This window comes from Hemitrygon akajei, unplaced genomic scaffold, assembly GCF_048418815.1.
Source record: "Hemitrygon akajei unplaced genomic scaffold, sHemAka1.3 Scf000063, whole genome shotgun sequence".
Taxonomy (NCBI): domain Eukaryota; kingdom Metazoa; phylum Chordata; class Chondrichthyes; order Myliobatiformes; family Dasyatidae; genus Hemitrygon; species Hemitrygon akajei.
The window spans coordinates 216,035-232,814 of NW_027331949.1; the positions used below are offsets into that span (position 1 = coordinate 216,035).

Genomic DNA, 16,780 nt, shown 5'->3' on the forward strand with positions numbered 1-16,780 from the left:
TGCCCTGCGTTGAGTTTCTTCCTGATCTAATGTAAAACTTATTTACTGGTATATATTTATTTATTTACCGGTGAGCCTTACATCCGTGGTGGGAAAGCTGTTGGAAAAGATTCTTCGAGATAGGATCTATAGGCATTTAGAGAATCATGGTCTGATCAGGGACAGTCAGCATGGCTTTGTGAAGAGAAGATCATTCCTAACAAGTCTGATAGAGTTCTTTGAGGAGGTGACCAGGCATATAGATGAGGGTAGTGCAGTGGATGTGATCTACATGGATTTTAGTAAGGCATTTGACAAGGTTCCACAAGGTAGGCTTATTCAGAAAGTCAGAAGGCATGGGATCCAGGGAGGTTTGGCCAAGTGGATTCAGAATTGGCTTGCCTGCAGAATGCAGAGGGTCGTGGTGGAGGGAGTACATTCAGATTGGAGGGTTGTGACTAGTGGTGTCCCAGAAGGATCTGTTCTGGGACCTCTACTTTTTGTGATTTTTATTAACGACCTGGATGTGGGGGTAGAAGGGTGGGTTGGCAAGTTTGCAGACGACACAAAGGTTGGTGATGTTGTAGATAGTGTAGAGGATTGTTAAAGATTGCAGAAAGACATTGATAGGAAGCAGAAGTGGCCTGAGAAGTGGCAGATGGAGTTCAACCCGGAGAAATGTGAGGTGGTACACTTTGGAAGGACAAACTCCAAGGCAGAGTACAAGGTAAATGGCAGGATACTTGGTAGTGTGGAGGAACAGAGGGATCTGGGGGTATATGTCCACAGATCCCTGAAAGTTGCCTCACTGGTAGATAGGGTAGTTAAGAAAGCGTATGGGGTGTGAGCTTTCGTAAGTCGAGCGATAGAGTTTAAGAGACACGATGTAATGATGCAGCTCTATAAAACTCTAGTTAGGCCACACTTGGAGTACTGTGTCCAGTTCTGGTTGCCTCAGTATAAGAAGGATGTGGAAGCATTGGAAAGGGTACAGAGGAGATTTAACAGGATGCTGCCTGGTTTAGAGAGTATGGATTATGATCAGAGATTAAGGGAGCTAGGGCTTTACTCTTTGGAGAGAAGGAGGATGAGAGGAGACATGATAGAGGTGTACAAGATATTAAGAGGAATAGACAGAATGGACAGCCAGTGCCTCTTCCCCAGGGCACCACTGCTCAGAACAAGAGGACGTGGCTTTAAGGTAAGGGGAGGGAAGTTCAATGGGGATATTAGACAAAGGTTTTTCACTCAGAGAGTGGTTGGTGCATGGAATGCACTGCCTGAGTCAGTGGTGGAGGCAGATACACTAGTGAAGTTAGGTATATGGAGGAATTTAAGGTGGGGGGTCGTATGCAAGGCAGAGTTTGAGGGTCGGCACACCATTGTGGGCCGAAGGGCCTGTAATGTGCTGTACTGTTCTATGTTCTATGCTCTATGTTCTACTTTACCTTCCTTTGTATACCTTGTTACAGATTCCCTGTCAGACACAACTTGGGAACCCAAGGGATCGGCAAGCAGAGAGCCCAGTCAGGTTTTGTTCACCACCCAAGGAGGATCTATAAGCTCAGATACAGATTCCCTGTCAGACAGCACTCGGAAACCCCTGGGATCAGTGATGGGAGATCTTAGTCCAGGTGTCAACACTACCGCAAGAGGGTCTGCGAGTTCAGGTACAGATATACAGTCTACACCACTCGGGAAGCCCTTGAAACAGTGATGGGAGAGCTTGTCCTGGTTTGTCTACTACCACAGGAGAGTCTGTAAGCTCAAGTACAGATTCCCAGTCAGACTCCACTCGGGAACCCCAGGGAACAGCAAATGAGAGCCTGGTCCAGGTTTGACTGTCACTACAGCAGGATCTGTGAGCTTAGAATTTTGTGATGTGGAAGCAATGAATGGAACAAGCTTTCCCTCCTTCAGTGCTCAATATTCATCTGGGCTTTGTCTGAGAGAAGTGTCTGGTTCCAAAAGTTTAGGGAGGGTGAGTCCCTAAACACGAATTGGATGGTTTTGTTTTCTTTTCAAATGAACGACCTCTTTGTAAACTTGTTGCTCTGGTGGCTACTCATTGTAACTCTATTTCCCATTCCCAGTCTGACATGACTGTCCACAGCCTCCTCCACTGACAGGATGAGACTCCCTCGGGGTGGAGGAGCAACAATGCAGAGAAAAAAGAACATATGAAATAGGATCAGGAGCTGGCCATCTGGCCCGTCGAGCCTGTTCTGCCATTCATTTAGATCATTGCTGATCTCCACCTACCTGACTTAACCCATAATCCTTATTTCCCCTACATTGCAAAAAACTATCCAGTTTTGTCCTTAATGTGTTTTCTCAGGTAGCCTCTACTTCTGCATTCTTAGGGAATTTCAGTGATTTACCACTCTCTGGGAAACAGAGTTTCTCCTCATCTTCCTCCCACATCTACTTCCCCTGACTCTTGAGGGTAGGTCCCCGAGTTCTCGTCTCATCTACCATTGGAAATATCATTCCAGTCTCCATCTTAGCTATCCCCCCTTTCACAATTTTATATGTTTCTACAAGACTTCCTCTCACTCTTCTGAATTTCATCATGTACAGTCACAGACGACTCAATCTCTCCTCATAGTTTAATCCGCTCATCTGTGGAATCAACCTGGTGAACCTCCTCTGCACCACCTCCAAAGCCAGTATCTCCTTCCTCCAGTAACGTTGGCAGAACTGCACACAGTACCCAGGTGTGGCCTCACCACAACCCTGCACAGTTGCAGCATGACCTCCCTGCTCTGAAATTCATTCCTTCCAGCAATGAAGGTCAACTCTCCATTTGCCTTTTTGATAGCCTGCTGCAACTGCAAACCATCCTTTTGTGATCCATGCACAAGCACTCCAAAGTCCCTCTGTACAGCAGCATGCTGCATTTATATAAAAATCTGCTCTTTCATTTTTCCTTCCAACGTGGACATCCATTTGCCAACATTGTACTCCATCTGACCACCCACTCACTGAACCTGACTCTGTGCAGGCTCACCATATTTTCTGCACAGTTTGCTTTTCTACTCAATTTGGTGTCATCAGCAAACTTAGATACACTACAGTCGGTCCCCTCTTGCAGAACGTTAAAGTATATCATGAACAGTTGTGGGCCCAGCAACTCACCACTGATTGCCAACAAGGGCTACACCCATGTATCCCAACTCTCTACTTTCTATTGGTTAACCAATCCTCTATCCATGCTCATATATCACCCCCAACTATATACATCCTTATCTTATGGATAAGTCTATTATGCAGCTCCTTATTGACTGCCTTCTGGAAATCCACGTAAATAACATCCATCTGATTCACTCTATCCCATGCACTTGTTATGTGCTCGAAGAACTCCAGTAAGTTTGTCAAACTGATCCTGCTTTTACTGATTCCGTGCTGCATCTGCCTGATGGATCCATTGCTTTCCAGGTGCTTCACTATTTCATCTTTAATGATAGCTTCAAGAATTTTCCCAATGACAGATGGTAAACTAATTGTTACCTGCTTTTTGCCTATATCCTTTTATGAATAGTGGCGTGACATTTGCTATATTGCAATCCTCCGGGATCAGGCCAGAGTCCAGAGTATTTTGGTAATTTGTCACCAAAGGCTCCACTATATCTTTTGCCATTTTTTTCAGTACCCTGTGATGCATTCCATCAGGATCATGGGACCTTGTGTTACCCCTAAACTTTTGCCCCTTAACTCTAAGTTCATGTCCTCTTGTTAAAATCTCCCTTACTCTCAATGGAAAAAGGCTATCCATGTCAACTCTATCTATCCCCCTCCTAATTTTAAATACTTCTATCAAGTCCCCCCTCAACCATCTACGCTCCAAAGAATAAAGACCTAATTTGTTCAACCTTTCTCTGTAACTTAGGTTCTGAAACCCAGGTAACATTCTAGTAAATCACCTCTGTACTCTCTCTAAATTGTTTCCATCTTTCCTAAAATTCGATGACCAGAGCTGTACACAGTACTCCAAATTTGGCCTCACCAATGCCTTGTACAATTTTAACATTGCATCCCAACTCCTATAATCAATGCTCTGATTTAGAAAGGCCAACATACCAAAAGCTTTCTTCACCACCCTATCCACATGAGATTCCACCTTCAGGGAACAATGCACCATTATTCCCAGATCACTCTGTTCTTATATCCTTGAATATTTAATCTCCATTTCTCTCTGCCCTGCAAACATTCTCTGTAATGGCTACTAACTCATTCCCCTTTGTAGTGATTTGTTCCACAAGTTCACAGACCTTGTTTTAAATGATACGGACTTTCAAATGAAGTGCCCTTACACTCATTGTGCTTTTAAACTCTTATAATCTTCTACTCTTTTGCATGACTTTTCTTCACTCCACTCTTACTTTTCTTTTTATTATCTCGTTTTTTTTCTTTATCTTTATTCACTCTTTTCCTTTTCACTTTATCCATACTTCTCCAATCTGTTGAACCCACCCCCACCTACTATTTAGTTTAAAGGCCGATACAGTGCCCTGGTTATGGGATTTGCTAGGATTGAAGTCGCACCACAGTTCAGGTAGAACCCGTCCCATCGGTACACTCCCTCCTTCCCCAATGCTGGTGCCGATTTCTCATGCAGTCAGACACACTTCTCCCAAACCAATCCTTGAGCCACACATCAAATCTTCTTGACCCTATGGCAATTTGCACGTGGATCTGGTAGTAATGTAGAGATTACCACCTTTTTGTTTCTGCTTTTTAATTTAGTCCCTACCTGCTCAAATTCCCTCAGCAGAACCTCTTTACTCATTCTGCTTGTGTTGTTGGTACCCACATGGACGACAACAACTGGATATTTCCCCTCCCACTGCAATTTCTCTGCAGGTCAGTTAAGATGTCTTGAACCCAGTCACCAGTCAGAAACACAGCTTTCAGGATGTGCTCTCCTCGCAACAGAAAACACTGTCTATTCCCTGGACTATACTATCCCCAATTACCACCACATTTCTCTACTCCGCCCTTCTCTTGAATGGCTCTCTGAACTACTGTGCTGCAATTAGGAGCCTGTAAGGAGTTCAAAAATCTGCCCGTAACCGCATGGGTTTCCCATGGGCGATGCTGTTTCTTCCTACAATCCAATGACATACCAGTTGGTAGGATAATTGGTGATTGTAAATTAAACTGTGATTAGGCTAGCATTAGGTTTATGGTGTCTAGGCCACAAGGGCCTACTCTACACTGTGTCAATCAATAAGCCCGCTGTCATTAATATTGATTTCTCCAAATTCTGGTAATTTGTGTCCCTTGCACTTCTCTCTTTTTCTATTCCCATTCTGGCTCCCACCTTCACCCTTCTCCTCTTCTCAACTGGTCCCACTCCTCTATCTCTTTAATCAATGGTGTCTTCTTTGTTTCAATGGATTCCTCCTCCTTCAGACCTTTAGGTTTAATACATAAACTTCCCAGCTTCTCGCATCATCTCACTCGCTCATTCAGACATCTTTTCACTCTCCTGGCTTCACCTGTGAACTGCCAGCTTGTACTCTCCCCACCTTCTTATTCTGCCTCTTGTGTACCTAACTTCCAGTCCTGCTGAAGTGATTTGGCCCAGAACATTAACTCTTTATTCCCCTCCACAGATGCTGCCTGAGCTGCCGAGATCCTCCAGCATTTTGACTGTGTTGTTCTGGATTTCCAGCATTTACAGAATCTCCAGTCTTTCTGAATAATTGTCCCTTTTCTGTTGCTTAAGGTCTGACAGTCTCTCATTTCTCTGTTGCTTTGTCCCAGGCCGGGAGAGTTCCACAGTGGAACAGTCTGAAGAATATTCTACTGGAGGACAGACCCAAAAAATGTCCTCTGTCCCAGCAGGAGATGGATCCACAGGTACCAAGACTCATGTCTCTCTGTGTTCATTCAGTCTCTCTCAGTCTGTGTGGTTGAACCTCCCATGGACCAGTTCACCTACTGGATGTACAGTGCATTGTGGGCAGGTGTGTGAATGATGTTAGGTTCAGAGAGAGTGGGGTGGGAGAAATGTGCAGAGAGGGGTGGAGTGACTGAGAGTGACACAGGAGAGAGTAATGGAGGTGAGGACGGAGAACTGTCACAGCGAAGAAGGGAGGATTGGCTGTGCGGACAGACGTGGTGACTGATGAGGCATCGAAGTGGGATTGGAGTAATTCAGTATGTGGATAGAATGAACTTTGTGAAAACACACGGGAGAGAGCTGGAGTGAAGTGGAATGCTGGAGTTGGAGTAACGCAACGAGTGAAGAGAGAGTGACGACTGTAGGGAGAGTTGGGCAGAGAGATCAGTGAGAGTGATGCTGCTACTGGAGGGAAGGAAGTAGAGACTGACAATAGAGTGATGCAGACAGTGAATGCTGAGAGGGGGAGATGTGAGGAGAAGGATTTGAGAGACAAGGGTGGAGGTACTAAAGAGGAAATTGTGTGTATTTCAGAGGACAGGTTTGAGAAGGACAAGGCTCCTATGCCCTGCGTTGAGTTTCTTCCTGATCTAATGTAAAACTTATTTACTGGTATATATTTATTTATTTACCGGTGAGCCTTACATCCGTGGTGGGAAAGCTGTTGGAAAAGATTCTTCGAGATAGGATCTATAGGCATTTAGAGAATCATGGTCTGATCAGGGACAGTCAGCATGGCTTTGTGAAGAGAAAATCATTCCTAACAAGTCTGATAGAGTTCTTTGAGGAGGTGACCAGGCATATAGATGAGGGTAGTGCAGTGGATGTGATCTACATGGATTTTAGTAAGGCATTTGACAAGGTTCCACAAGGTAGGCTTATTCAGAAAGTCAGAAGGCATGGGATCCAGGGAGGTTTGGCCAAGTGGATTCAGAATTGGCTTGTCTGCAGAATGCAGAGGGTCGTGGTGGAGGGAGTACATTCAGATTGGAGGGTTGTGACTAGTGGTGTCCCAGAAGGATCTGTTCTGGGACCTCTACTTTTTGTGATTTTTATTAACGACCTGGATGTGGGGGTAGAAGGGTGGGTTGGCAAGTTTGCAGACGACACAAAGGTTGGTGATGTTGTAGATAGTGTAGAGGATTGTTAAAGATTGCAGAAAGACATTGATAGGAAGCAGAAGTGGCCTGAGAAGTGGCAGATGGAGTTCAACCCGGAGAAATGTGAGGTGGTACACTTTGGAAGGACAAACTCCAAGGCAGAGTACAAAGTAAATGGCAGGATACTTGGTAGTGTGGAGGAACAGAGGGATCTGGGGGTATATGTCCACAGATCCCTAAAAGTTGCCTCACTGGTAGATAGGGTAGTTAAGAAAGCGTATGGGGTGTGAGCTTTCGTAAGTCGAGCGATAGAGTTTAAGAGACATGATGTAATGATGCAGCTCTATAAAACTCTAGTTAGGCCACACTTGCAGTACTGTGTCCAGTTCTGGTTGCCTCAGTATAGGAAGGATGTGGAAGCATTGGAAAGGATACAGAGGAGATTTAACAGGATGCTGCCTGGTTTAGAGAGTATGGATTATGATCAGAGATTAAGGGAGCTAGGGCTTTACTCTTTGGAGAGAAGGAGGATGAGAGGAGACATGATAGAGGTGTACAAGATATTAAGAGGAATAGACAGAATGGACAGCCAGTGCCTCTTCCCCAGGGCACCACTGCTCAGAACAAGAGGACGTGGCTTTAAGGTAAGGGGAGGGAAGTTCAACGGGGATATTAGACAAAGGTTTTTCACTCAGAGAGTGGTTGGTGCGTGGAATGCACTGCCTGAGTCAGTGGTGGAGGCAGATACACTAGTGAAGTTAGGTATATGGAGGAATTTAAGGTGGGGGGTCGTATGCAAGGCAGAGTTTGAGGGTCGGCACACCATTGTGGGCCGAAGGGCCTGTAATGTGCTGTACTGTTCTATGTTCTATGCTCTATGTTCTACTTTACTTTCCTTTGTATACCTTGTTACAGATTCCCTGTCAGACACAACTTGGGAACCCAAGGGATCGGCAAGCAGAGAGCCCAGTCCAGTTTTGTTCACCACCCAAGGAGGATCTATAAGCTCAGATACAGATTCCCTGTCAGACAGCACTCGGAAACCCCAGGGATCAGTGACAGGAGAGCTTAGTCCAGGTGTCAACACTACCGCAAGAGGGTCTGTGAGTTCAGGTACAGATATACAGTCTACACCACTCGGGAAGCCCTTGAAACAGTGATGGGAGAGCTTGTCCTGGTTTGTCTACTACCACAGGAGAGTCTGTAAGCTCAAGTACAGATTCCCAGTCAGACTCCACTCGGGAACCCCAGGGAACAGCAAATGAGAGCCTGGTCCAGGTTTGACTGTCACTACAGCAGGATCTGTGAGCTTAGAATTTTGTGATGTGGAAGCAATGAATGGAACAAGCTTTCCTTCCTTCAGTGCTCAATATTCATCTGGGCTTTGTCTCAGAGAAGTGTCTGGTTCCAAAAGTTTAGGGAGGGTGAGTCCCTAAACTTGAATTGGATGAATTTGGTTTCTTTTCAAATGAACGACCTCTTTGTAAACTTGTTGTTCTGGTGGCTACTCATTGTAACTCTATTTCCCATTCCCAGTCTGACATGACTGTCCACAGCCTCCTCCACTGACAGGATGAGACTCCCTCAGGTTGGAGGAGCAACAATGCAGAGAAAAAAGAACATATGAAATAGGATCAGGAGCTGGCCATCTGGCCCGTCGAGCCTGTTCTGCCATTCATTTAGATCATTGCTGATCTCCACCTACCTGACTTAACCCATAATCCTTATTTCCCCTACATTGCAAAAAACTATCCAGCTTTGTCCTTAATGTGTTTTCTCAGGTAGCCTCTACTTCTGCATTCTTAGGGAATTTCAGTGATTTACCACTCTCTGGGAAACAGAGTTTCTCCTCATCTTCCTCCCACATCTACTTCCCCTGACTCTTGAGGGTAGGTCCCCGAGTTCTCGTCTCATCTACCAGTGGAAATATCATTCCAGTCTCCATCTTATCTATCCCTTTCACAATTTTATATGTTTCTACAAGACTTCCTCTCACTCTTCTGAATTTCATCATGTACAGTCACAGACGACTCAATCTCTCCTCATAGTTTAATCCGCTCATCTCTGGAATCAACCTGGTGAACCTCCTCTGCACCACCTCCAAAGCCAGTATCTCCTTCCTCCAGTAACATTGGCAGAACTGCACACAGTACCCAGGTGTGGCCTCACCACTACCCTGCACAGTTGCAGCATGACCTCCCTGCTCTGAAATTCATTCCTTCCAGCAATGAAGGTCAACTCTCCATTTGCCTTCTTGATAGCCTGCTGCAACTGCAAACCATCCTTTTGTGATCCATGCACAAGCACTCCCAAGTCCCTCTGTACAGCAGCATGCTGCATTTATATAAAAATCTGCTCTTTCATTTTTCCTTCCAACATGGACATCCATTTGCCAACATTGTACTCCATCTGACCACCCACTCACTGAACCTGACTCTGTGCAGGCTCACCATATTTTCTGCACAGTTTGCTTTTCTACTCAATTTGGTGTCATCAGCAAACTTAGATACACTACAGTCGGTCCCCTCTTGCAGAACGTTAATGTATATCATGAACAGTTGTGGGCCCAGCAACTCACCACTGATTGCCAACAAGGGCTACACCCATGTATCCCAACTCTCTACTTTCTATTGGTTAACCAATCCTCTATCCATGCTCATATATCACCCCCAACTATATACATCCTTATCTTATGGATAAGTCTATTATGCAGCTCCTTATTGACTGCCTTCTGGAAATCCACGTAAATAACATCCATCTGATTCACTCTATCCCATGCACTTGTTATGTGCTCAAAGAACTCCAGTAAGTTTGTCAAACTGATCCTGCCTTTACTGATTCCGTGCTGCATCTGCCTGATGGATCCATTGCTTTCCAGGTGCTTCGTTATTTTATCTTTAATGATAGCTTCAAGAATTTTCCCAATGACAGATGGTAAACTAATTGTTACCTGCTTTTTGCCTATATCCTTTTATGAATAGTGGCGTGACATTTGCTATATTGCAATCCTCCGGGATCAGGCCAGAGTCCAGAGTATTTTGGTAATTTGTCACCAAAGGCTCCACTATATCTTTTGCCATTTTTTTCAGTACCCTGTGATGCATTCCATCAGGATCATGGGACCTTGTGTTACCCCTAAACTTTTGCCCCTTAACTCTAAGTTCATGACCTCTTGTTAAAATCTCCCTTACTCTCAATGGAAAAAGGATATCCACGTCAACTCTATCTATCCCCATCCTAATTTTAAATACCTCTATCAAGTCCCCCCTCAACCATCTATGCTCCAAAGAATAAAGACCTAATTTGTTCAACCTTTCTCTGTAACTTAGGTTCTGAAACCCAGGTAACATTCTAGTAAATCTCCTCTGTACTCTCTCTAAATTGTTGCCATCTTTCCTAAAATTCGATGACCAGAGCTGTACACAGTACTCCAAATTTGGCCTCACCAATGCCTTGTACAATTTTAACATTGCATCCCAACTCCTATAATCAATGCTCTGATTTAGAAAGGCCAGCATACCAAAAGCTTTCTTCACCACCCTTTCCACATAGGATTCCAGCTTCTGAGAACTATGCACCATTATTCCTAGATCACTCTGTTCTTATATCCTTGAATATTTAATCTCCATTTCTCTCCGCCCTGCAAACATTCTCTGTAGTGTCTACTAACTCATTCCCCTTTGTAGTGATTTGTTCCACAAGTTCACTGACCTTGTTTTAAATGATACGGACTTTCAAATGAAGTGCCCTTACACTCATTGTGCCTTTAAAATCTTATAATCTTCTACTCTTTGGCATGACTTTTCTTCACTCCACTCTTACTTTTCTTTTTATTATCTCATTTTTTTCTTTATCTTTATTCACTCTTTTCCTTTTCACTTTATCCATACTTCTCCAATCTGTTGAACCCACCCCCACCTACTATTTAGTTTAAAGGCCGATACAGTGCCCTGGTTATGGGATTTGCTAGGATTGAAGTCGCACCACAGTTCAGGTAGATCCCGTCCCATCGGTACACTCCCTCCTTCCCCAATGCTGGTGCCAATTTCTCATGCAGTCAGACACACTTCTCCCAAACCAATCCTTGAGCCACACATCAAATCTTCTTGACCCTATGCCAATTTGCGCGTGGATCTGGTAGTAATGTAGAGATTACCACCTTTTTGTTTCTGCTTTTTAATTTAGTCCCTACCTGCTCAAATTCCCTCAGCAGAACCTCTTTACTCATTCTGCTTGTGTTGTTGGTACCCACATGGACGACAACAACTGGATATTTCCCCTCCCACTGCAATTTCTCTGCAGGTCAGTTAAGATGTCTTGAACCCAGTCACCAGTCAGAAACACAGCTTTCAGGATGTGCTCTCCTCGCAACAGAAAACACTGTCTATTCCCTGGACTATACTATCCCCAATTACCACCACATTTCTCTACTCCGCCCTTCTCTTGAATGGCTCTCTGAACTACTGTGCTGCAATTAGGAGCCTGTAAGGAGTTCAAAAATCTGCCCGTAACCGCATGGGTTTCCCATGGGCGATGCTGTTTCTTCCTACAATCCAATGACATACCAGTTGGTAGGATAATTGGTGATTGTAAATTAAACTGTGATTAGGCTAGCATTAGGTTTATGGTGTCTAGGCCACAAGGGCCTACTCTACACTGTGTCAATCAATAAGCCCGCTGTCATTAATATTGATTTCTCCAACTTCTGGTAATTTGTGTCCCTTGCACTTCTCTCTTTTTCTATTCCCATTCTGGCTCCCACCTTCACCCTTCTCCTCTTCTCAACTGGTCCCACTCCTCTATCTCTTTAATCAATGGTGTCTTCTTTGTTTCAATGGATTTCTCCTCCTTCAGACCTTTAGGTTTAATACATAAACTTCCCAGCTTCTCGCATCATCTCACTCACTCACTCAGACATCTTTTCACTCGCCTGGCTTCACCTGTGAACTGCCAGCTTGTACTCTCCCCACCTTCTTATTCTGCCTCTTGTGTACCTAACTTCCAGTCCTGCTGAAGTGATTTGGCCCAGAACATTAACTCTTTATTCCCCTCCACAGATGCTGCCTGAGCTGCCGAGATCCTCCAGCATTTTGACTGTGTTGTTCTGGATTTCCAGCATTTACAGAATCTCCAGTCTTTCTGAATAATTGTCCCTTTTCTGTTGCTTAAGGTCTGACAGTCTCTCATTTCTCTGTTGCTTTGTCCCAGGCCGGGAGAGTTCCACAGTGGAACAGTCTGAAGAATATTCTACTGGAGGACAGACCCAAAAAATGTCCTCTGTCCCAGCAGGAGATGGATCCACAGGTACCAAGACTCATGTCTCTCTGTGTTCATTCAGTCTCTCTCAGTCTGTGTGGTTGAACCTCCCATGGACCAGTTCACCTACTGGATGTACAGTGCATTGTGGGCAGGTGTGTGAATGATGTTAGGTTCAGAGAGAGTGGGGTGGGAGAAATGTGCAGAGAGGGGTGGAGTGACTGAGAGTGACACAGGAGAGAGTAATGGAGGTGAGGACGGAGAACTGTCACAGCGAAGAAGGGAGGATTGGCTGTGCGGACAGACGTGGTGACTGATGAGGCATCGAAGTGGGATTGGAGTAATTCAGTATGTGGATAGAATGAACTTTGTGAAAACACACGGGAGAGAGCTGGAGTGAAGTGGAATGCTGGAGTTGGAGTAACGCAACGAGTGAAGAGAGAGTGACGACTGTAGGGAGAGTTGGGCAGAGAGATCAGTGAGAGTGATGCTGCTACTGGAGGGAAGGAAGTAGAGACTGACAATAGAGTGATGCAGACAGTGAATGCTGAGAGGGGGAGATGTGAGGAGAAGGATTTGAGAGACAAGGGTGGAGGTACTAAAGAGGAAATTGTGTGTATTTCAGAGGACAGGTTTGAGAAGGACAAGGCTCCTATGCCCTGCGTTGAGTTTCTTCCTGATCTAATGTAAAACTTATTTACTGGTATATATTTATTTATTTACCGGTGAGCCTTACATCCGTGGTGGGAAAGCTGTTGGAAAAGATTCTTCGAGATAGGATCTATAGGCATTTAGAGAATCATGGTCTGATCAGGGACAGTCAGCATGGCTTTGTGAAGAGAAAATCATTCCTAACAAGTCTGATAGAGTTCTTTGAGGAGGTGACCAGGCATATAGATGAGGGTAGTGCAGTGGATGTGATCTACATGGATTTTAGTAAGGCATTTGACAAGGTTCCACAAGGTAGGCTTATTCAAAAAGTCAGAAGGCATGGGATCCAGGGAAGTTTGGCCAAGTGGATTCAGAATTGGCTTGCCTGCAGAAGGCAGAGGGTTGTGGTGGAGGGAGTACATTCAGATTGGAGGGTTGTGACTAGTGGTGTCCCAGAAGGATCTGTTCTGGGATCTCTACTTTTTGTGATTTTTATTAACGACCTGGATGTGGGGGTAGAAGGGTGGGTTGGCAAGTTTGCAGACGACACAAAGGTTGGTGATGTTGTAGATAGTGTAGAGGATTGTTAAAGATTGCAGAAAGACATTGATAGGAAGCAGAAGTGGCCTGAGAAGTGGCAGATGGAGTTCAACCCGGAGAAATGTGAGGTGGTACACTTTGGAAGGACAAACTCCAAGGCAGAGTACAAAGTAAATGGAAGGATACTTGGTAGTGTGGAGGAGCAGAGGGATCTGGGGGTATATGTCCACAGATCCCTGAAAGTTGCCTCACTGGTAGATAGGGTAGTTAAGAAAGCGTATGGGGTGTGAGCTTTTGTAAGTCGACCGATAGAGTTTAAGAGACACGATGTAATGATGCAGCTCTATAAAACTCTAGTTAGGCCACACTTGCAGTACTGTGTCCAGTTCTGGTTGCCTCAGTATAGGAAGGATGTGGAAGCATTGGAAAGGGTACAGAGAAGATTTACCAGGATGCTGCCTGGTTTAGAGAGTATGGATTATGATCAGAGATAAAGGGAGCTAGGGCTTTACTCTTTGGAGAGAAGGAGGATGAGAGGAGACATGATAGAGGTGTACAAGATATTAAGAGGAATTGACAGAATGGACAGCCAGTGCCTCTTCCCCAGGGCACCACTGCTCAGAACAAGAGGACGTGGCTTTAAGGTAAGGGGAGGGAAGTTCAACGGGGATATTAGACAAAGGTTTTTCACTCAGAGAGTGGTTGGTGTGTGGAATGCACTGCCTGAGTCAGTGGTGGAGGCAGATACACTAGTGAAGTTTAAGAGACTACTAGACAGGTATATGGAGGAATTTAAGGTGGGGGGGTCATATGCAAGGCAGAGTTTGAGGGTTGGCACACCATTGTGGGCCGAAGGGCCTGCAATGTGCTGTACTATTCTATGTTCTATGCTCTATGTTCTACTTTACCCTTCCTTTGTATACCTTGTTACAGATTCCCTGTCAGACACAACTTGGGAAACCAAGGGATTGGCAAGCAGAGAGCCCGGTCCAGTTTTGTTCACCACCCAAGGAGGATCTATAAGCTCAGATACAGATTCCCTGTCAGACAGCACTCGGAAACCCCAGGGATCAGTGACAGGAGAGCTTAGTCCAGGTGTCAACACTACCGCAAGAGGGTCTGCGAGCTCAGGTACAAATACACAGTCTACACCACTGGGGAAGCCCTTGAACCAGTGATGGGAGAGCTTGTCCTGGTTTGTCCACTACCACAGGAGAGTCTGTAAGCTCAAGTACAGATTCCGAGTCAGACTCCACTCGGAAACCCCAGGGAACAGCAAATGAGAGCCTGGTCCAGGTTTGACTGTCACTACAGCAGGATCTGTGAGCTTAGGATTTTGTAGATGAGGAAGCAATGAATGGAACAAACTTTCCCTCCTTCAGTGCTCGATATTCATCTGGGCTTTGTCTGATAGAAGTGTCTGGTTCCAAAAGTTTAGGGAGGGAGAGTCCCTGAACACGAATTGGATGATTTTGTTTTCTTTTCAAATGAACGACCTCTTTGTAAACTTGTTGTTCTGGGGGCTACTCATTGTAACTCTATTTCCCATTCCCAGTCTGACATGACTGTCCACAGCCTCCTCCGCTGACAGGATGAGACTCCCTCTGGTTGGAGGAGCAACACTGCAGAGAAAATAAGAACGTATGAAATAGGAGCAGGAGCTGTCCATCTGGCCCGTCGAGCCTGTTCTGCCATTCATTAAGACCATTGCTGATCTTCACCTACCTGACTTATCCCCATAATCCTTAATTTCCCTACTTGGCCAAAAACCATCCGACTTTGTCTTTAATGTGTTTTCTAGGCAGCCTCCACTGCTGCATTCTTAGGGAATTTCACAGATTCACCACACTCTGGGAAAAGCAGTTCCTCCTCATCTTCATCCCACATCTACTGCCCCAAATCTTGAGGATATGTCCCCTAGTTCTCATCTCATCTACCAGTGGAAATATCATTCCAGTCTCCATCTTAGCTATCCCTTTCACAACTTTATATGTTTCTACAAGACTTCCTCTCACTCTTCTGAATTTCATCATGTACAGTCACAGTCGACTCAATCTCTCCTCATAGTTTAATCCGCTCATCTCTGGAATCAACCTGGTGAACCTCCTCTGCACCACCTGCAAAGCCAGTATCTCCTTCCTCCAGTAACATTGGCAGAACTGCACACAGTACCCAGGTGTGGCCTCACCACTACCCTGCACAGTTGCAGCATGACCTCCCTGCTCTGAAATTCATTCCTTCTAGCAATGAAGGTCAACTCTCCATTTGCCTTTTTGATAGCCTGCTGCAACTGCAAACCATCCTTTTGTGATCCATGCACAAGCACTCCCAAGTCCCTCTGTACAGCAGCATGCTGCATTTATATAAAAATCTGCTCTTTCATTTTTCCTTCCAATGTGGACATCCATTTGCCAACGTTGTACTCCATCTGACCACCCACTCACTGAACCTGACTCTGTGCAGGCTCACCATATTTTCTGCACAGTTTGCTTTTCTACTCAATTTGGTATCATCAGCAAACTTAGATACACTACAGTCGGTCCCCTCTTGCAGAACGTTAATGTATATCATGAACAGTTGTGGGCCCAGCAACGACCCCTGTAACTCACCACTGATTGCCAACAAGGGCTACACCCATGTATCCCAACTCTCTACTTTCTATTGGTTAACCAATCCTCTATCCATGCTCATATATCACCCCCAACTATATACATCCTTATCTTATGGATAAGTCTATTATGTAGCTCCTTATTGACTGCCTTCTGGAAATCCACGTAAATAACATCCATCTGATTCACTCTATCCCATGCACTTGTTATGTGCTCAAAGAACTCCAGTAAGTTTGTCAAACTGATCCTGCCTTTACTGATTCCGTGCTGCATCTGCCTGACGGATCCATTGCTTTCCAGGTGCTTCGCTATTTCATCTTTAATGATAGCTTCAAGAATTTTCCCAATGACAGATGGTAAACTAATTGTTACCTGCTTTTTGCCTATATCCTTTTATGAATAGTGGCATGACATTTGCTATATTGCAATCCTCTGGGATCAGGCCAGAGTCCAGAGTATTTTGGTAATTTGTCACCAAAGGCTCCACTATATCTTTTGCCATTTTTTTCAGTACCCTGTGATGCATTCCATCAGGATCATGGGACCTTGTGTTACCCCTAAACTTTTGCCCCTTAACTCTTAAGTTCATGTCCTCTTGTTAAAATCTCCCTTACTCTCAATGGAAAAAGGATATCCACGTCAACTCTATCTATCCCCATCCTAATTTTAAATACCTCTATCAAGTCCCCCCTCAACCATCTATGCTCCAAAGAATAAAGACCTAATTTGTTCAACCT

The 16,780-nt window shown here is 44.8% G+C and overlaps 1 protein-coding gene across 1 annotated transcript in view; it reads left to right on the forward strand.

Annotated features, from left to right (window-relative positions):
- LOC140721878 (uncharacterized) overlaps positions 1–16,780 on the forward strand; it is a 139,393-nt gene that overhangs the window by 104,004 nt on the left and 18,609 nt on the right. Inside the window, exons 28-31 of the mRNA XM_073036704.1 lie at positions 1,452–1,649; positions 5,749–5,844; positions 7,903–8,100; positions 14,368–14,565. Coding sequence (XP_072892805.1) covers positions 1,452–1,649; positions 5,749–5,844; positions 7,903–8,100; positions 14,368–14,565 — 690 coding nt within the window. The remainder of the gene's footprint in view (positions 1–1,451; positions 1,650–5,748; positions 5,845–7,902; positions 8,101–14,367; positions 14,566–16,780) is intronic.